This window comes from Oncorhynchus mykiss, chromosome 1 (genome assembly GCF_013265735.2).
Source record: "Oncorhynchus mykiss isolate Arlee chromosome 1, USDA_OmykA_1.1, whole genome shotgun sequence".
NCBI lineage: Eukaryota > Metazoa > Chordata > Actinopteri > Salmoniformes > Salmonidae > Oncorhynchus > Oncorhynchus mykiss.
In genome coordinates this window covers 64,911,170-64,933,262 of record NC_048565.1, presented here as the reverse complement: position 1 = coordinate 64,933,262, position 22,093 = coordinate 64,911,170, and the positions used below count along the sequence as shown (strand labels likewise).

The 22,093-nt window shown below is 44.3% G+C and overlaps 1 protein-coding gene across 1 annotated transcript in view; it reads right to left on the bottom strand.

The window, feature by feature from the left end:
- LOC110526969 (serine/threonine-protein kinase 32C) overlaps positions 1-22,093 on the bottom strand; it is a 136,910-nt gene that overhangs the window by 12,902 nt on the left and 101,915 nt on the right. The window contains exons 4-8 of the mRNA XM_021608144.2: positions 15,769-15,942; positions 4,480-4,517; positions 3,509-3,598; positions 3,169-3,272; positions 2,744-2,860 (exon numbers count right to left, since the gene is read on the bottom strand). Coding sequence (XP_021463819.1) covers positions 2,744-2,860; positions 3,169-3,272; positions 3,509-3,598; positions 4,480-4,517; positions 15,769-15,942 — 523 coding nt within the window. The remainder of the gene's footprint in view (positions 1-2,743; positions 2,861-3,168; positions 3,273-3,508; positions 3,599-4,479; positions 4,518-15,768; positions 15,943-22,093) is intronic.

The window sequence follows — 22,093 nt, the reverse complement described above, 5'->3', positions numbered from 1 at the left end:
GGGTGAGGGTGGAAAACATCTTTATTCGCTTTGGGTCAAAAGATCCTAATGGTAGCAGCCTGGGCTTATTGTAAAGCAGGAGAGTAGAGCTTCCATGGCCATCGAGTGGCTATCGAGAGGAGGGATAAGCCTTGTTCCCCTCACGCTGTCCAGAGTGGGGAGTATCAAGCAGAGAGGAGGAAAAGCGTAAATCATCACCCTTGGCCAAGGAGGTGTCAGTGGGTCCAACCCCAGTGGTGCATCTCCTGCTAGGAACAACGGACAGTGTGTGTCTTTGTTCGATGCGAAGAGATCTACAGTGGATGGGGTCTCCAATCCCCGTAAAGTGGATTCCCTCTGGACAATAAGTCTACTCCTACATTCAGTACACCCAGGAAATGAGTTGCGCATAATGAGAAGAGGTGAGCTCTCTTCTATTCTCAGTCGTCCTAGCGGTACAACTGAGATGGGGGACGCAATCAATCCCAGCACTCAGAGGCAGGTTTTGAGCGTGACCGAGTGGGAGAGGCACTATCGGAACAACGTGATGTGGTTGTCCAATAGTGTAGCCCGATGAAAGAGAGAATCCTTGCCTGACAACTCAAACTGAATTAATCTGCTGCTCTATCGTTCGCTACATACTTCAGTCTGAGACTGAAGTTGTTTGTGGTGACGTCAAAATGAGCGGTGTTGTACAAAACAAAGTAATCAGCGATTTAGTCATCTCTAACCAATCAGAGTAATAAAGCCAATGACACATTTTCAGTCATCTTCTTTCATGATAATAGGCTAACGTTTGGCCGGTGAGATGGGTTAAAAGGGAAGTCATGTCGCATACCGCTTTCTCCTGTGTTGGGGCTGCTTCCACACACTTGCTGAACGTTTGTGTATGCTAGTGCTAGCCCGAAGGGGACAGCGAGGTATTCGCAGGCTGTGTCTTGAAAGGCACACCTGAGAAACGTCCCGTGTGCTGGCAGAATACTTATGTGAAAATAAGCATTGAGTAACATCGCCTCGACGAATAGAGCGAGACAGCACTTTGAGCGTAAGAATGTGAAACGTGTACTTTCTCAGTTATCTGTTGAAGTAGGTCCAGAATGGGGTGAATGATCATTTGTCTTTTTGCCTCAGGTGCTTGTGAATGCGCTGAGGGAGAGCTGTGGCACGGGGGACACTTGGGGACAGGCCAGAACATGTAGTGAGTGACCTGTTTGCTGCCCCTCTCTACTGCTAGGAATGCACCCTTAGGTCAGGTGACCCTTCTTCCCAGGGGAATCAGGTGGATGGGACCTGGATGCGGTAGCAGCGAAGGACCACATCCCCCACTGTCGGCCTCTGTAAGGAGAACTAAATGGTGTGTTCGCAGCCTGCTGTTTTGCCTGGGGGTTTTGCATTGCGAAAAAACCCTGGTGCCAGTGTGATGCCCTCTCCCTGCCACGAAAAAACCCTGGTGCCAGTGTGATGCCCTCTCCCTGCCGCTAAAAAACCCTGGTGCCAGTGTGTTGCCCTCTCCCTGCCGCTAAAAAACCCTGGTGCCAGTGTGATGCCCTCTCCCTGCCGCTAAAAAACCCTGGTGCCAGTGTGATGCCCTCTCCCTGCCGCTAAAAAACCCTGGTGCCAGTGTGTTGCCCTCTCTACATCCGTCAATGGCTCCTCTAATGAATATGCAGCAGACACGTAAAACATCTGGAAGATGGAGGCGGAAATGCGCTCTGTCTTCCCAGGAAGAGAAGTGTCGGTCTGTGACGCAGCACGTTGGCCAGTGACGGCTCAACTACCTGGGGCTTGCTTGTGACGCTAGCTACCACCGGAGACTGAGGAGTAGAAAACTATTTATACTCTAAGCAAAACTTTCCTCTCGGTCAGTACTCAACACTATCGACAGGAGCTGAGGTCCTACGTTCTGCAGCTTTAACCTCACGGTTTCGCCCGAGAACAGTTCAGTAGGAGACCGTGATCTAGTCGCACTGAGGAGAGCTTCTCCAACAGACGCTGTGATTGGTTCTTCAGTTAGTGAATCTTCTAGAGTGAATCCCCATTTGTGAGACATCGAAACAATTATTTGAAATAGAACAGCTGTTAAGTTTCGCCGTGGGATAGCTTAACATAAACCTAGGAGAAATGATTTGGGGATGTAGTTCGGTTGCCATGTCAACCATCTCTCTCCAAATTCTCCCACTCTGAAAATTCAGACGAGTCATTTCTCCCAGAGGGCTGGTTAGGTCCGTCTAGGTGGGGTTCAGACATGGTAATCGATCCGCAGCCAAGCGGAAGATACAGATGCCATCGCCCTGGAGCCTCGTTGGCTCTGACTGGAGCAGACACGCACAGATTAGAGAGAGTAGTCCCTCACTACTCTGACTCCCTGTCACTCCATTTGTCTCTCCTCGTCCTTATATCTCTAAATCTCTCCCTCTGTTCCCCTCAGCCTCAGGAAACTCTCCCTCCATCCACTTTCACCTCAAATACTTTTGTGAGCCCCCCCAATGTCTTCTGACCACTGACTCGACTCTCTACTCCACTCTAGACATTCCACTGTAGACTTTCCCCTGACAACTCTCCCCTCTACAGCAGCCCATCTCTCCACTTCTGCCCCTCATCTCCTCTCCTCACTTTTACTCTCCTTTCCTCTGCTCGCCGCTCTTCTTGGACCCCAGTAAGACTAGCTGTTGCTATTGGCATCGACTAATGGGGATTGTAATAAATCAAAAATCGAAATCCCCTCCGCTCATCTTTCTCCTTCCCACTTCCACTCCCCACTTACCTTCCTCATGAGATGAACCAGATCCTTGGGCCAGGTGGAGTTGTACTGCACACTGACTGTACTGAAGAGCTGCATTAAAGACTCCACTGAGTTACTGGCATGGATCTCATAGGGCCTCTGACAGAGGGAGAGAGCGAGAGAGAGAGAGCGAGAGAGAGGGTGAGAGGGAGAGGGAAGGGGGAGAGAGGGAGGAGGACGGAAGAGAGAGGGGGAGGATTAAGGAAGAGAGAGAGTAAGAGAGAGATGGGGAGAGAGAGAAAGAGAGAGAGAGAGAGAGAGTAAGAGAGAGATGGGGGAGAGAGAGAGAGAGGGAAGAAAGCATAGACAGACTGAGAAATTGAAAGAAGATAGTATTAACCACATACAGTAAGCTTCAGTTTTCGTTACTCAAGAACAGCTCCACTTCCCATAATGTCTTTCCTTACCCATCCACGCAGCACCTCAAAAACCGTCACGCCGAGTGACCACCAATCCACCTCAAAGGCATAACCCACCCCCCCGCTCACAAAGGACTGGAAGATCTCTGGGGCTGGAGGAGATGCAACACAGACAGAGTCAGTCAGCTAGGCTACACCTACACGAGACCATCAAACACGAATGGATATTTACACAGTATGTTAGTGATACGGTTCCAGATCGGTCTTGTCATAGTCGTGACTAGGACCATAGGAGTTGGCAAGACAGTACAAACAGATCTGGGTCCAGGCTAGTGACAAAGGTTTCCAAGGGCTGAAGGAATAACAGGTACAAAAAAAAAAGTCTTACCCATGTAGGGCTTGGTTCCAGCTAAGGCCGTGGCCCTCTCTCCATCCTTGATTATTGTAGCAACGTTGAAGTCTGTCAGGTGGGCGTGGCCTGTGAAAGAAGCGCTCCTTAGAACCAAACTCAAATATACTGTAACACCACATCCATAAAACTCCCAAAAACACGTTTCTTTCTTTAAACAAAACGATCCAAAAGAAACTTAAAGCTACGGTATCTATTTTTGTCTGAACTTGAGTAGGCTTTCAATCTTTATTGCCTGATGTAACCGAAATCAAATTTGTTGTCTCTGACTAACTAACTGACAAACAAAAACAAAACACAAATAGCTTAGTAAAAACATGATTCAGTGTGTCAACGAGACATTTGTTTGCCGGAGTCTGGTCTACCCGCTGGCGACGGGGTTATGAATCCTGCCTCGGCCCCTACTCCCAGTCTCCCTCTGTATCTGTCTCCGTCTCTACCTTCTGCCTGTCACTGTCCTTAAAACACATTACAAATATATATTTAAAAAAGACTTGAAGCAGTCTGCCTGAGCATTTTACTGTAAGAGCTGATGTCTCTAGACCGCAGTAGTGAAGAGGACTAGTGTGTCCTTGTGCTTCTTTCTGCATGTCTTCAAAGCATGGTGGGGTGTGAGACACACATTCTGGCTATTCTGCATGAGTACTGACCCCACTACTGTGGTGATACCTACAGTAACATCCTGCAGAGTCATGACTGTGTGTCCTACCTGTCACCTTGGACCATTTTCCTTCTCAGAAGCTCGCTTTACTGTACATAGGGACATTTTTCTCTTTCTCCCTCTCTCTCCTTCTCTACCACACATACTGTACACACGCACATGAACAACAATGTCACTCAAATGGCCTACACGTGCCTTCATAAAGCATGTGACAAAGGTAAAACACACACGCGTCGTAAACATCTAATGAGTACAAGATAAAGTCATCTCTAAGAAGAGGCATTCTCACCTTGCTCATCTAACAAGATGTTGTCTGGTTTGATATCCCTGTGAGATAGAAACAAGAGAAACACAGAAATCATTGTCTAAGAATATGGAACTGCGTGTGGAACAGAATGGGTAGCTGTAAGTGTTACATGTGTGTGGAACAGAATGGGTAGCTGTAAGTGTTACATGTGTGTGGAACAGAATGGGTAGCTGTAAGTGTTACATGTGTGTGGAACAGAATGGGTAGCTGTAAGTGTTACATGTGTGTGGAACAGAATGGGTAGCTGTAAGTGTTACATGTGTGTGGAACAGAATGGGTAGCTGTAAGTGTTACGTGTGTGGAACAGAGTGGGTAGCTGTAAGTGTTACATGTGTGTGGAACAGAGTGGGTAGCTGTAAGTGTTACGTGTGTGCAAGTGTATCTGTACATTGAGGCTTGTAAGTATTGCTTGGGTCGTTCAACAAAGAGAAACCCTTTTGGGGGCGTGTAATGCTGTTAAGAAAAACATTTTATTTCACCAAATGTTTATATTTTGTCATAAAGAGAGCATGTCCCACTTAATATAAAAAAAATAAAAATTCCCCCATAAAAGAGGTGAAATTAAGAAAAATGTTACAAGGTTTACCATTGATGATTTCATTTTAAATCAGCCATAGCTCCCCTTGTGACAGGGGGAATGGAAGTGCAGCAAGGAGGGGCAATTGAATGCAAGCTTAACACATTTAAAAAAAATGTAACAACTCTTTTCTAGACCATCTACTATGGGTAACAGGGGTGACATGTTATGGTCGACTCTCAGTTTTCTACCACAAAACACCAGAAAATGCTCACCTGCTTTCACACTATGATTTGAATGTTCAATGTTTCTTTTGAAAAAAAAAATCATTTAAAAAGGAATAGTTTCACCATATTCAAATTATAGTTCAGTCCATGTGACAGGGTTGACCTTAAAATGAGGGACAAATAACTATCTTCAGAAATGACTTTGTCAAAGCAACAAAATAACCTGGGCTTTACAATGGTGAAAAGGTTAAATGGGGTTAAATGGGGTCAAATGTTCCTAGAAAAAGTGACGTGGGACATTTCCTTATTCATAAAAAAAATCAGATTCATTACATTTTCCATGTTGTTTATCTTAAAGCTAGGGCACTGCATTTAATATAACAAGCTTTTAAAATGAAACATTGGAACCACCAACCTGTGTGTGTATTACGTATGTGACTGTGTGCCGATGTGTGGACGTATGCCCGCCCATGTACTGATCCCTACACCACTATATTCGACATGGATGAATGGGAACATTGGGAACATGGCAATTTCCAATCCCAAACGCCAGGGAGGCACTCCCAGGTTTTCTCCACACATGCTTTTTATGTGGGGCACCAATGCAGTGGAGACCAACATAAACAACAACACCTTGGTGTTAACCCACATGCACAGCCCCCTCCAAGCCCACAGCCAATTAACAGAGCCAACCCCGCTTATTTAATTATGCAGCCTGTCACGAAAGTGTGAATAATACATTTAGTCCACATAGAGAGTCTCATACGCTACACTAACATGATATCAGGCTACAGTAAGTCTTTTTTAACTGGTGTTTTCCTTCAGAGGTTTAATGGAAATGTGATCCCAAACCTAAGCCATTTAGTCCACAGAGTCTACGTCTCAAACACTACACTGACATAAAAAGTAATGTATGCACTAAGGCTATGCTATACCAAGAAGTAAGTCTCTATGTTAACTGGTGTATTTCTCAAGAGATTTCAATGGAAATGTATGGGAGGAACTCAAATATGAAAGTCTCTACACCGCCACAGTGGTTATTTGATGCAAAATCAGTTCATACACTTCACTAAAGTAGCATTCCTATTAGCACTGACCCACTGGGAACACACTGGTAGAATCTGTTGCTTCCAGGTCATTTCAATGAAAAGAAAAACGAAATTACGTTGAACCAACGTGGAATAAATGTTGACTTGACGTCTTTGCCCTATTGTGGAGGCTACACTGTACCATAAAAGTAAATCTCTATGTTAACTGGTGTATTTCTCAAGAGGTTTATGGGAAATGTATTCAATTCACGTGCTCTATGGTCATGGGAGAAATTCCAATATGAAACCCTCTGCCATCCCGCCACCATAGTTATTTGATGTAAAACCATGCAGAGCATTGCTCATTTAACACACTTCTTCTTCTTTGATGTGACTAGCAATGCAGTCAAACGGGTTTCCTAAGTATGGAATGGAAACTCCAGCAGCAGACGACTAACACGTTTGAGGTCTAATTCCACCTCTAAGGCCTTCACTATAGAAGAGGGAAGAGAAATCAATAGTCACTTTTTAGTTTTTCTTCAGTGCAGAAGAAGTAAAGAGAGGGGGGCCATTCTTGTGTTCTTTGGGGACTTTTTTTGTTGCTTAGACTAATTCCACCTTCCTCAGGCATCATGGCAGCAGTAGACTGTTGCTAGGAGACACTTCTTCCCCCATTTAGTGCAACAAAATAATAGTATTCTCCTGTCGCAAACCCACAGCGTGGAACCAAATTGCAGAGCAGGAGATACAGATAACCAGGGATTGGATTAGGTCTCCTACAGCAGACACAACTGTGTCAGAGTCAGAAGTGTTGATGCCAGGATGCGAAAACAAAAACACACAGAGACTTGGGCAAACTCCCTGAATCTTCTACCGAATAACTTAATTGGTATTTAAATAATGGCAAAAGCACATATCAAGTTGACAGGGTGAATTACTGTTTTAACTTGAGTTGAGGACAAGTGTGTGTTCATTCTAGTTGGAACTACAGTGCCATCAGAAAGTGTTCCCACCCTTTTACTTTTTACACATTTCGTTGTGTCACAAAGTGGGATTAAATAGGTTTAATTGTTGTTGTTTTTTTTACACAAAATGTCTCTAATGTCTCTAATCTCTAATGTCAAAGTGGAAGAAAAATGTGAACATTTGTTAAAAAAATATTTTTTAAATAAAGCACTAATATATCTTCATTAGATACGTATTCAACCCCCTGAGATATTACATGTTAGAATCACCTCTGGCAGTGATTACAGCTGTGAGTCTTTCTGGGTAAGCTTTGCACACCTGGAATGTCGAATATTTGCACATTATTCTTTTAAAAATTCTTCAAGCTCTGTCAAGTTGGTTGTTGATCATTGCTAGACAGCCATTTTAAAGTCTTGTATAGATTTTCAAGGCAAATTTAAGTCAAAACTGGAACTGGGCCACTTTCAATGTCGTCATGATGTATATATGGCCTTATGTTTTAGGTTATTGTCCTGTTGAAAGGTGAATTTGTCTCCCAGTGTCTGTTGGAAAGCAGACTGAGCCAGATTTTCCCCTAGGATTTTGCCTGTGCTTAGCTAAATTCCATTTATCACAAACAGGATTCCATTATCACAAACAGGATGCATGTTTTGGAATATTTTTATTATGTACAGGCTTCCTTCTTTTCACTCTGTCAATAAGGTTAGTATTGTGGAGTAACTACAATGTTGTTGATCCATCCTCACTTTTCCACTACCACAGCTATTAAACTCTTACTGTTTTAAAGTCACCATTGGCCTCATGGGGAAATCCCTGAGTGGTTTCCTTACTCTCTGGCAACTGAATTAGGAAGGACGCCTGCATCTTTGTAGTAACTGGGTGTATTGATACACCATTCAAAGTGTTATTAATAACTTCACCATGCTCAAAGTGATAGTCAATGTCTGCTTTTGTTTTTTTAACCCATCTCCCAATAGGTGCCCTTTGCGAGGCATTGGAAAACCTCCCTGGATCTGTTTTTGAAATTCACTGCTCGACTGGGGGTACATGCAACTAAATTAGGTTACTTCATAAGCACATGTTTACTTTGCCATGACAAAGGGGTTGAAGATTATTCACTTATTCACTCAGCTTGTAAACATTTAGAAAAACATAATTCCACTTCAACATTATGGGGTATTGTGTGTAGGCCAGTGACAGAAATAATAAAACGTAATCCATTTTAAATTCAGGCTGTAACACAACAAAATGTGGAAAAAGTCAAGGGGTGTGAATAGTTTCTGAAGGCACTGTACATGATTGCTCAACGGCACGAGTGCACAAAACACACTCACCAGTACGCACGCACCCAGATATTTATTTTGCACTTTAGAGGAGCAATTTGCTAAAACGAGCTTTGCAATAAAGGTTAAAACATCGAGGCCAAATGGTTCAAACATTTTGAGTGGAGTTTGTGGTCTACAGGGACCTAAAACACTTTCATTTACAGCACCAACACTTTGACCTGTGCTCAGCACTTTCAACAAAAGCTCACAACTGCAAGTCATACCATGCTGAAGAAGATTGATTTTAACAATTGCAGCAATATAGAAAAGCCTTCATTAAAAAGGGAATGCCCAGGTCCTTATAGAAAGAATACTATTCAGCAAACAGACTGTTGGACAAACAAATAGGCTACCAAAGCCATTTTAGTTTCATAATCTGATGGATTAAAAACTCTGATTCTTAACAAGCACACAAACAACTACACCACTGCCCAGTGATATACTAGTGAATTCAAAAGGTGTGGCTTTTCTTCCAACGAGCACCACATATTGGAGCCTACATCATTAGACCCAGAGCACAGGTTTTCCAGTACTTTTCCAGTACTGAGTATCTCCTGTAGCCGTCAGGCCACACATTAGGTGTCAGAGCTGGGAGAGTGAAAAGGACGATGCAGGACTGCCCGTTCTGACCGGGGACACTCAAGACAGATGAGAAAAGGATGATGATGAATCATTACACCCCTTAACACAGGGGATTCATCTCCTTTCGGGCATGGAGGTGAGGAGATGTCTGTGTCTGAAACAGGGAGTAGAAGAGGGAGGGCCAGGAGTCCCAGACGTGGCACCCAGGATAGGAGTAATCAGGGAGGTACGTACAACTAAAAGCAGACAAGCAGTGATCCCCTGCTGGGTGTCAGCGAATGATGGCTGTTTACACCGTTTCAGAAAATGATCAGAAAATTCTGGTCAGAGCGACCGGAATGTCGCTCTCTGCTTTTAACACAAGAAGCACAGAGGCAGTATTTTGACCGCATATTCTTTTAAAATGTAAATATCTCTGCAATTTTTTAAGTCATGCCCCCCCCCTCTATCTTTGACATTCGCTAAATAAGTCTATTTAACATACATATGTTGTAAGAATTTTTATATCAGAAACATAATGTGTTAAAGCTGTTTTAAGAGGACATGTCATTTTCACCCAATGCCAAAAAGTGACTTTTTCATAATCCTCCTACAGAGTCTCATTCAGGTAAGACAAGCAGACCGAGCCGATTCGGAGGTTTCCAACTATCACTTTTTCCAAGAATAATCGCTGTTCCTTTGCGGTCCATACATGAGCACGCGGCAGCAATTTTCAAGTTTTATTGTCACGTGCACAAGTACAGTGAAATGCCTTTCTTGCAAACTCTTTCCCACCAATATCAGTAGTACTATAAATAAAAAGTAAAGTAGAACAAAAACCATGCGAGAAATAGAAATAAGAAGAACACGAGTAAGTAAGTAAACTAAGTGGTCAGTTCCAGGGTCAGTGGCAATACAATATTTACAAAGTGCAGGGATACTGGAGTGGTAGAGGTAGATATGTAAAAGGGGGAAAGTTGACTAGACATCAGGAGCATATATGATGATCGTATGTGAGTGTGCGTGTGTTTAGTCACTATTCTTTATTTAATTTAAACCTTTAACTAGGCAAGTCAGTTAAGAACACATTTTTATTTATAATGACGGCCTACCCCGGCCAACGCTGAGCCAATTGTGCGCTGCCCTATGGGACTCCCAAACACGGCCAGATGTGATACAGCCTGGATTCGAACCAGAGACTGTAGTGACGCATCTTGCACTGAGATGCAGTGCCTGAGACCGCTGCGCCACTCAGGAGCCCGGGGAGTATGAATGTGTGTGCATGTTGTGTGTGTGAGCAAATTAAGTGAGTATGTGTGAGTGTGCTGGAGTGTCCGTGTGTGCAAGTCCTGTGAGAGTTCATAGAGTAAGTGTGAAAATAAAGTAAAACAGTCAATGCAGATAGTCCATGTAGCCATTCTGTTAGCTATTTAGCAGTCTTATGGCTTGGGGATAGAAGCTGTTCAGGCACCTGTTGGTGTCCAACTTGTTGCTCCTGTACCGCTTGTCATGTGGAAGCACAGAGTACAGATTATGGGCTTGGGTGGATGGAGTCTAACAATTTTCCAGGCCTTCCTTTCACACCGCCTGATATAGAGGTCCTGGATCGCAAGGAGCTCGGCCCCGTAATGTACTGGTCTAGCCGCACCACCCTCTCTAGTGCTATGCATTCGAGGGCGGTGCATGCCAGCATGCGCAGTGATGCAGCCAGTCAAGATGCACTCAATGGTGCAGTCACCTCCCCGTTTCCTGTAGTCATCATCGTCAGTGATCAGGCCTACCACCGTTGCGTCGTCAGCAAACTTGATGATGGTGTTGGAGTTGTGCGTGGCTACGCAGTCGTGGGTAAACACAAGAGTACAAGAGTGGACTAAGCACACACCCCTGTGGGTCCCCCGTGTTGAGGATCAGCGTGGCGGAGGTGAAGCTGCCTACCCTCAATACCTGGGGTCAGCCCATCAGGAAGTCCAGGATGGTGACGAGCATGGAGGGGACTATGGTGTTGAATGTTGAACTGTAGTCAATGAACAGCATTCTCACAAAGGTATTCCTCTAATCTAGGTGGTTGAGGGCAGTGTGGAGTGCAATTGAGATTGCATCATCTATGGCTCTGTTGGGGAAGTATGCTTGGAGTGTGTCTAGGATGACGGAGTTGATGTGTACCACAACCAGCCTTTCAAAGCGCTTCATTATTACAGATATGAGTGCTACAGGGCGGTAGTCATTCTGGCAGGTAGCCTTAGAGTTCTTGGGAACAGGAATGGTGGTTGTCAGCTTGAGACGTGGGGATTATAGACTGGGACAAGAGAGGTTGAAAATAACCATGAATATTCTTGCCAGCTGTTCTGCACAAACATTGAGAATACACTCTGGAATAGTTTGGCCCCGTGGCCTTGTGAGCGCCGGCCCTCATGCACAGCTTGGTGTTGTTTTTTGCCGAAGTGAGATTGTTTAGTAGAAAGGCACTGTTGGGCATATCACGGCTGGGTCTCCATCATGCCACATGCGGTGGGTGTCAGAGCCTGTATAATAGGATTCCACCTTATTTCTTCTGTCCTTTTGCTAGTTTGAAACCTCTGCAGCGGTCATAACAGGAGTTGATTGTGTCCTCAGCCGTAAGCTCGGGGGTTGGCAGTGATAGCCCTCTGTACGGTAAGCCTGGTCTTTATCTTAGTGCCAACCTCTGTGTTAATCCAGGGCTTTTGATTGGGGAAGCAGCGAAACTTCACTATGGGGACAACGTCAGAGGTGCATTTCCTAATGAAGCCGGTGACGGAGGTGGTTAGCTCGTCGATGTTATCAGAGGAGTTCCAGGAAATATTCCAGTCAGCTCTAACAAAGCAGTCCTGTAGTATAGCCTCTGATTCGGCGGACCATTTCTCTGTGGAGCGAGTAACGGATACTTCCTGTTTGAGCTTCTGCTTGAAGACAGGAAGCAGGAGTATAGAATAATGATTGGCCGAAGGGGCGATGCATTGCCTTTTATGCTGCTTGTGGGTAGAGTAACAGTGGTCTAGGACTTTATCACCACTAGTGGTGAAGGAGACGTGTTGATGGAAGTTGGGCATCACGTAAAAAGAAGCAGCCTCCGTCCGGGTGCATGGTTTTCCTGCTTGTTTATAGCCTCAACTACATATCACCTTTAGTAGCATAAATGCTATTGTGTTCTTGGAAATGCATTGTTTCTCGTATTCTAATGTTATCAAGACTTTCATAAACACAACCAAAGGATTATTTTTCCGATAGCATACAGTATATTACTTTTATTTATTAGACTGTTAGCATGTTGCAGTCAAAAGGGCTGCTTATTGACATAGTAAGGGGGATAGCGAGGACTGGTAGTTCTAGTGTTAACAGTTCGCCATCGCAGTGGGTTTGAGCTCTAAAGGGGGGCCAGGAGACGCAGACACAATTTTGGTTAGCGATGGCTAAAATTAGCTGAAGTTAGTAGTGCCTGTTTATAGAAATCCGAACAGTGGATTACTGTCCTGGCCGATAGATTACTGTCAGGGTAAGAACCATATAACTGAAATCCTTTAAGCCTGACATTTGGATTTAACACTATTACGAAGGCAAGGACACACTGTGTCATACACTTAATTAGTATTTGGTAGCATTGCCTTTAAAATGCTTAACCTGGGTCAAACATTTCAGGTAGCCTTCCAGACTTCGCACAATAAGTTGGGTGAATTTTGGCCCATTTCTCCTGACAGAGCTGGTGTAACCGTGTCAGGTTTGTAGGCCTCCTTGCTCGCACACGCTTTTTTAGTTCTGCCCATAAATTCCCTATAGGATTGAGGTCAGGGCTTTGTGATGGCCACTCCAATACCGTGACATTGTAGTCCTTATGCCATTTTGACACAACTTTGGAAGTATGCTTGGGGTCATTGTCCATTTGGAAGACCTATTTGCAACCAAGCTTTAACTTCCTGACTGATATCTTGAGATGTTGCTTCAATATATCCATATAATGTTCCTCCCTCATGATGCAATCTATTTTCTGAAGTGCACCAGTCCCTCTTGCAGCAAAGCACCCCCACAACATGATGCTGCCACCCACGTGCTTCAAGTTTGGGATGGTGTTCTTCGGCTTGCAAGCCTCCCCTTTCTCCTCAGAACATAACGATGGTCATTATGGCCAAACAGTTCTATTTTTGCGTCATCAGACCAGAGGACATTTCTCCAAAAAGTACGATCTTTGTCCCCATGTGCAGTTGCAAACCTTTGTCTGGCTTTTTATGGAGGTAATGGAGCAGTGGCTTCTTCCTCGCTGAGCGGCCTTTCAGGATATGTAAATATAGGACTCGTTTTACTGTGGATATTGATACTTTTGTACCGGTTTCCTCTAGCATCTTCACAAGGTCCTTTGCTGTTGTTCTGGGATTGATTTGCACTTTTCGCACCAAAGTACGTTCATCTCTAGGAGACAGAACGCGTCTCCTTCCTGAGCGGTATGATGGCTGCGTGGTCCCATGGTGTTTATACTTAAGTACTATTGTTTGTACAGATGAATGTGGTACCTTCAGGCGTTTGGAAATTTCTCCCAACCAGACTTGTGGAGGTCTACACATTTTTTTCTGAGGTCTTGGCTGATTTCTTTTGATTTTCCCATGATGTCAAGCAGAGGCACTGAGTTTGAAGGTAGGCCTTGAAATACATCTACAGGTACACCTCCAAATGACTCAAACGATGTCAATTAGCCCATCAGAATCTTCTAAAGCCATGGCATCATTTTCTGGAATTTTCCAATCTGTTTAAAGGCACAGTCAACTTAGTGTATGTAAACTTCTGACCCACTGGAATTGTGATATGTAAACAATTGTTGGAAAAATGACTTGTGTCATGCACAAAGTAGATGTCCTAACCAACTTGCCAAAACTATAGTTTATTAACAAGAAATGTGTGGAGTGGTTGAAAAACGAGTTAATGACACCACCCTAATTGTATGTAAACTTCCAACTTCAACACTTCAAGGAAAGTGTTGTTGTGAACTAGTGAATTGTGTGTCTGTATTGAGTGTAAAATAAATAAAAAATTGTACACTGCAAATTGAATACAACTGAACCCAAAAGGAGATTTTAATTGACAATAACAATCATTTCATACCTTGATTACACGGAGAAAACACAGTTTTTGCTGAATTCCTGGGGAATTCACTCCACAAAATATATAAACTTAGCAAAAAAAGAAACGTCCTCTCACTGTCAACTGCGTTTATTTTCAGCAAAGTTAACATGTTGAGTCTTATATTCATACAAATATTTACACAACTGAGACATAAACTCAACAAGTTCCACAGACATGTGACTAACAGAGGTGGAATAATGTGTCCCTGAACAAGGGGGATCAAAATCAAAAGTAACAGTCAGTATCTGGTGTGGCCAGATCTCCTCATCATGGACCGCACCAGATTCTTGCTGTGAGACGTTACCCCTCTCTTCCATCAAGGCACCTGCAAGTTCCCGGACATTTGTGTGGGGAATGGCCCTAGCCCTCACCCTCCGATCCAACAGGTCCCAGACGTGCTCAATGGGATTGAGATCCGGGCTCTTCACTGGCCATGGCAGAACACTGACATTCCTGTCTTAAAGGAAATCATGCACAGAACAAGCAATATGGCTGATGGCATTGTCATGCTGGTGGGTCATGTCAGAATGAGCCTGCAGGAAGGGTACCACATGATGGAGGAGGATGTCTTCCCTGTAATGCACAGCGTTGAGATTGCCTGCAATGACAACAAGCTCAGTCCGATGATGCTGTGACACACCGCCCCAGACCATGACGGACCCTCCACCTCCAAATCGATCCCGCTCCAGAGTACAGGCCTCGGTGTAACGCTCATTCCTTTGACGATAAACGCGAATCCGACCGTCACTCCTGGTGAGACAAAACCGTGACTCGTCAGTGAAGAGCACTTTTTGCCAGTCCTGTCTGGTCCAGCGACGGTGGCGATGTTGTTGCCTGTGATGTCTGGTGAGGACCTCCCTTACAACTGGCCTACAAGCTCTCAGTCCAGCGTCTCTCAGCCTACTTCAGACAGTCTGAGCACTGATACAGGGATTGTGCATTCCTGGTCTGCCACTGTGAGGACTATTATCTGCTGTCTGTCCTGTAGCGCTGTCTTAGGCGTCTCACAGTACAGACATTGCAATTTATTGCCCTGGCCACATATGCAGTCCTCATGCCTCCTTGCAGGATGCCTAAGGCACATTCACGCAGATGAGCAAGGACCCTGGGCATCTTTCTTTTGGTGTTTTTCCAGAGTCAGTAGAAACGCCTCTTTAGTGTCCTAAGTTTTCATAACTGTGACCTTAATTGCATAACGTCTGTAAGCTGTTAGTGTCTTAACGACCGTTCCACAGGTGCATGTTCATTAATTGTTTATGGTTCATTGAACAAGCATGGGAAACAGTGTTTAAACCCTTTACAACGAAGATCTGTGAAGTTACTTAGATTTTTACGAATTATCTTTGAAAGACAGGGTCCTGAAAAAGGGACGTTTCTTTTTTTGCTGACTTTAAATATATCTATATTTTTTTCTAAAAACTTTGGGGGGACAAAATAAAACACTTTTGCCATCTTTTGCCAACCCCTGTTGTATCTCATACCAGTGCAGTGGATTCTGTGTCTATGGATAATGTCCATACCTGTGGATGATGTGCTGGCTCTGCAGGTAGTCCAGTGCCAGGGTCATCTCACACAGGTAGAGTTTGACAGCGTCCTCATTGAAATGGACGTTCTGTTGGAGGTGGTAGCGCAGGTCCCCTCCCAGCAGCAGATCCACCACCATGAACATGTCCTCCTCATCCTGGAACGAGTACCTGGGACACAAGGCAGGGGTCAAACGTCAAGAGGGCTCAGTCAACATCCTGCTAGTGCCAGGACACCGACAAACAGTCAGACACAGACTCATACACACAGACACTCAGGAATGAGAAACACACACACACACACACACACAAACAAGGCACAGAAACACACAGAGACACACACACAGACACACAGGAACAAAACTCAGAAACACACAGGTGCAAGACAACATGCTGACCACATGCATCCTGCCCAGATAAATAATAAATAAAACACAGAAGCAATAAAACATAGTAGCATATCTTACTCAAGAAACTCACTATGTATGTGTGGAACTAAGTGTGTGTGCACGACTGTGCATAGATCAGGGCTCTCAACCCGTTCCTGGAGAGCTACCGTCCTGGAGATTTTCACTTATCTAGTGCACATTATTTTAATAATTAGCTGGTTGAAAAGCTGAGTCAGATTAATTACAACTGGGGTTGCACAGAAACCTACATTAGGGTAGCTCTGCAGGAACAGGCGTAGATGAATAGCCGATAACGTGTTAATGTATCAGGAGTTGGTATGAATGTGTATTCACTTGTAAGCTCAAAACAAGCACAGTGGGAGCCATTACTTTGAGATTGATCATCATCTTAATGAGCTGCCATTTGTTGGAGTGAATGCAGGAGAGTGACTGTCAAATTAAGGCAAGAACAGAGCCAGCCTTTGATTGATGTCTCTTAACTGAAAATGGCTGGTGGATGGCTTAAGATCATAATGATCTGGGTGGGGTTTGTGACAATCTACTACACCATCTCGCCACAGGCATCTACTAAACATCAAGCTCTACTGGCACACTACAGCAAGCCTTGTACAATAGAAATCCAATCCAAACCACACAGTACATAAACAAAACGTCAGAAACCCACAATCACCTTTCTGTAATCATGAAAAGGGAGAGATCGAGAGAGCAAGAATAAGAAAGTGAGAGAGAGCGCGCGAGAGAGGCTTTCCGGAGGTTCTCAATCCGTAAAAGGTAAAAAAACAACTGTATCAAACCCAGGTTCCAATCCTGGTCACTATTGCAACATTATAATTTATTTTTCATCTTGGCAGATTTCCTATATAGCTCCATTTCTCAGAGCTTAGCCCCACACACTCAGGGGGCATTTTGATTGGCCCTCTCCAGGCGCAATTTCCTGCTATCTATATCTGACAAATGGAGCGCCATGCTCAGAGCGAGCAAAAATAATTCCATCTCACTGGGACATCAGTTCTGCAAAGCCAAACACCGTTCACAACAGGTCAAAAGTTTGAACACACCAACTTATTCCAGGGTTTTTCTTTATTTTGACTATTGTCTACATTGTAGAATAATAGGGAAGACATCAAAACTATGAAATAACACACATGGAATCACGTAGTAACCAAAAAGTGTTTAAACAAATACAAACATATGTTATATTTGAGATTCTTCAAAGTATCCACCCTTAGCCTTGATTATAGCTTTGCACACCCTTGGCATTCTCTCAACCAGCTTCATGAGGTATGCATTTCAATTAACAGGTGTACCTTGTTAAAAGTTAAGTTGTGGAATTCCTTTCCTTCTTAATTCGTTTGAGCCAATCAGTTGTGTTGTGACAAGGTAGGGGTGGTATACAGAAGATAGCCCTATTTGGTAAAAGACCAAGTCCATATTATGTCAAGAACAGCCCAATTAAGCAAAGAGAAATGACAGTCCATCATTCATTTAAGACATGAAGGTCAGTCAACATTTCAATAACTTTTAAAAGTTTCTTCAAGTGCAGTCGCAAAAAACATCAAGCGCTATGATGAAAATGGCTCTCATGAGGACCGCCACAGGAAAGGAAGACCCAGAGTTACCTCTGCTGCAGAGGATAAGTTCATTAGAGTTACCAGCCTCAGATTGCAGCCCAAATAAATGCTTATCTTCTTCTTATTCAAGTAACAGACACATCTCAACATAAACTGTTCAGAGGGGACTGTGAATCAGGCCTTCATGGTCGAATTGCTGCAAAGAAATCACCACTAAAGGACACCAATAAGAAGAAGAGACTTGTTTGGGCCAAGAAACAAGAGAATGGACATTAGAGCGGTGGAACTCTGTCCTTCATCCTGGTCTGATGAGTCCAACCACCGTGTCTTTGTGAGATGCAGAGTAGGTGATCGGATGATCTCCGCATTTGTGGTTCCCACCGTGAAGCATGGAGGAGGAGGTGTGATGGTGTGGGGTGCTTTGCTGGTGACACTGATTTATTTAGAATTCAAGGCACACTTAACCAGCATGGCTACCACAGCAGCGATACGCCATCCCATCTGGTTTGCGCTTCATGGGACTATCATTTGTTTTTCCACAGGACAATGACTAAACACACCTCCAGGCGGTGTAAGGGCTATTTGACCAAGGAGGAGAGTGATGGAGTGCTGCATCAGATTACCTGGCCTCTACAATCACCCGACCTCAACCCAATTGAGATGGTTTGGGATGTGTTGGACATGCAGCCAACAAGTGCTCATTATACTGTATGTGGGAACTCGTTCAAGACTGTTGGAAAAACATTCCAGGTGAAACTGGTTGAGAGAATGCCAAGAGTGTGCAAAGCTGTCAACAACGCAAAGGGTGACTACTTTGAAGAATCTCAAATATATTTAGATTTGCTTAACCCTTTTTGGTTACCTCATGATTACATGTGTTATTTCATAGTTTTGATTTCTTCACTATTATTCTACAAATGTAGAAAATAGGAAAAATAAAGGAAAAACCTTGAATGTCCAAACTTTTGACTGGTACTGTATATACAAAAATATGTGGACACCCCTTCAAATTAGTGGATTCGGCAATTTCAGCCACACCCGTTGTTGACAGGTGTATAAAATCAAATATTGGCAGTAGAATGGCCTTACTGAAGAGCTCAGTGACTTTCAACATGGTACCCCGTCAAAGCATGCCACCTTTCCAACAAGTCAGTTCGTAAAAAATGTGCCTTACTAGAGCTGCCCCGGTCAACTGTATGTGCTGTTATTGTGAAGTGGAAACATCTAGGAGCAACAGAGGCTGAACCGCAAATGGTAGGCCACCCATCTCACCGAACGGTACCGCCGAGTGCTGAAGCGCGTCAAAATTATCTGTCCTCGGCTGCAACACCCACTAACGAATTCCAAACTGCCTCTGGAAGCAAGATCAGCACAATAAATATTCGTTGGGAGCTTCATGAAATGGGTTTCCAGGGGCGAGCAGTCGCACACAAGCCTATGATCACCATGCACAATGCCAAGCGTCGGCTGGAGTGGTATAAAGCTCGCCGCCATTAGACTCTGGAGCAGTGGAAACACATTCTCTGGAGTGATGAATTACACTTTACCATCTGGCAGTCCGACGGACCAATCTGGGAGGGCGCTACCTGCCCCAATGCATAGTGCCAACTGTAAAGTTTGGTGGAGGAGGAATAATGGTCTGGGGCTGTTTTTCATGGTTTGGGCTAGACCCTTTAGTTCCAGTGAAGGGAAATCTTAACGTTACAGCATACAATGACATTCTAGACAGTTCTGTGCTTCCAACTTTGTGGCAACAGTTTGGGGAAAGCCCTTTTCTGTTTCAGCATGACAATACCGTCATGCACAAAGCGAGGTCCATACAGAAATGGTTTGTCGAGATCAGTGTGGAAGAACTTGACTAGCCTGCACAGAGCCCTGACCTCAACCCCATCAAACACCTTTGGGATGAATTGGAACGCCGACTGCAGTCCAGGCCTAATCGCCCAACACCAGTGGACGACCTCGCTAATGCTCATGGCTGAATGGACGCAAGTCCCCACAGCAATGTTCCAACATCTATTGGAAAGCCGTCCTAGAATAGTGGAGGCTGTTATAGTAGCAAAGGGTGGACCAACTCTATATTAATGGCCATGATTTTGAAATGTGATGTGACAAGCAGGTGTCCACATACTTTTGGTCATGTAGTGTATCTGCCTGACATCAAAAGGAAAACACAGATCAATTGATAAAATGGTTAGATTTTTTTTTTAAAGACTCCAATCTTAATTAATATTCTCCATAATATTTCTGTTTAATATTTCTGTCTAAAGCATTGGTTCAGAAGAAGTTCTTATGGACAACTGGTAGGGATTGGCAGAGATCCATGCTAAACAAAATATTTGACTTGCTGTGAACCGCATTGTATAAGGTTATAGTAAGTCAGTGATATCATCTTTGCCTAGTTGTAAAGTACAGCCTCTTGAAGCCAAAACCAGCATGACATTGGAGGATTTCCACCAGATCTTCCCTCTCTTTCAGACCAATAGCAATCCCATGCAGAATCCATCCGTCGACAGCCTGGTGACGTGTCCAATAGAAAATCATCCGACCAAGCTAACAAACCTAACCTGTGCAAGATGACGGGTCCCCCACTCCAAACACATACAGCTTCAACAGATGGCCAGTCTGAGATTGGTTGAGATGGTGTTTGCTGTCCACAGGTCCAGATTATTATCACCCTATTATCACCTCCTTGTCATCCCCTGATCCCGAGAAGCATCCAGCTGATGGTGAAGGCCCTCTGTGGCAGCCAGTGTGATGCCAGTGGTATTTGAGCCCATTTTCTGAGCCTCCTTGGCTGAGATTAGTGCAGTTTCCACATTTCCTTCACTCAGTGACAGGGTAAACTGTCAGACATGGTGCTGACATCTGAGCCATATGAAAGCATGGAGAGTGATAGCGGTGTCACCTTCAGATGTAACACCAAGGACAGAGAGAACAAGAGAGAAAGAGAGTGAGAGAAATGAAGAGTGATCATTGCAGATGAATGCTTTTCCAAATACAGCATGTGTCTCACTCGATATGTTTGGGGAATTCAAAATCAGAGCCCACACACAATGTCTGTAAAAATTGTTCAAAGAGAGGCCAAGAACGCAGGTAAGACAATTGGATGAGACTAACACAAGTTAGTGAAAGATGAACATTATAAATCTGTGAGACCAGACACAAATGGAGTTCTTTAAATGTCTCCTTTTGTCTCTTCTCCCATGCAAAAATATAATACAGAAGTTCAAGTTCAGACCAGAAACTTTAAAGAGAAAGTTATAAGAGGAAGCGGTTTGAGAATGGACTTGTCATGGGTCAAATATGCCCAAAACAGTTGATTGGGGACCTGGCTAAGGCCTGAGCCCTGGGAGCGCTGTGACAGAGCCAAGGATATGGGCCATGTGGAACAGCCAGGCCAAACTGACTGGGACAGCAGAGCACAATCAGGCCATGATGAAAAATGAGCTGAGGGAAGCAGAGGGAGAGGGCGAAAGAGAGAGAGAAAGAGAGATGAGAGAGGGATGCAGGGGAGAGAGGGTGAAAGAGAGATGGGGGTGATATGGGGAGAGACCGAAGTAGAGCGAAAGAGGAAGAGAGAATGGATGAGAGAGACACTGGGCTCTGAATGTGGTCTGCTTTGTGACTGTGGCCTAGATAGTCTTGTGATAGAGAGACAGCTTGGCTGAGGCTGGTCAAGGGGCTGGATCACAAGACACACCTGGCTCCTCTGAGGATCCCTCCCTAACAATGCAGTGAATGTGTGAGCGCTGCCTCTCGCCCTGCGGTCCCCCGCCTAGTCCCCCCTGTTACCCCCCTCTGGTCCCGCCAGCACATCTCTCTCTCCACCCCCACTGGCCTTATTTCACAAGGTGCACTTCTGACGGACGTCCTACAGGAACTTAAAATGGTAAGGTGGCTCTGGAAAGTTCCAGCCGCAGAGAGAACAGAACACCACTAATGGTGAGGTGGCTTTGGAAAGTTACAGAGTCCTTTGACCGTGACGTTAACGCCTGTGACGTTCTATGTCTACTGCAGAATAAATGCGTGTGTAACAGCAGAAGACGAAAGTGAAAAGAACTAAGCCCTCTGAGGAAATATCCTTCAGTTAGTTTTATGGATGACAACACTAGTGGCGGCTCGCCAGCTAGGGCGTTAGGGGTGGCACCCTACTTGTGATTGGTCCAACCCCCAAAATATTTACCCAACAAATATATATTATATAATTCATGGATCATGTTTTAAATGCTTATAAAAGTGTGGTAAATGTGTACATTTTCCTGCTTCAAATATTGTGCAAAACAAGCTGTTTAGTTACTTACTACTCTGCCCCTCTGTGACTGCCAGCAGTGGCAGCTC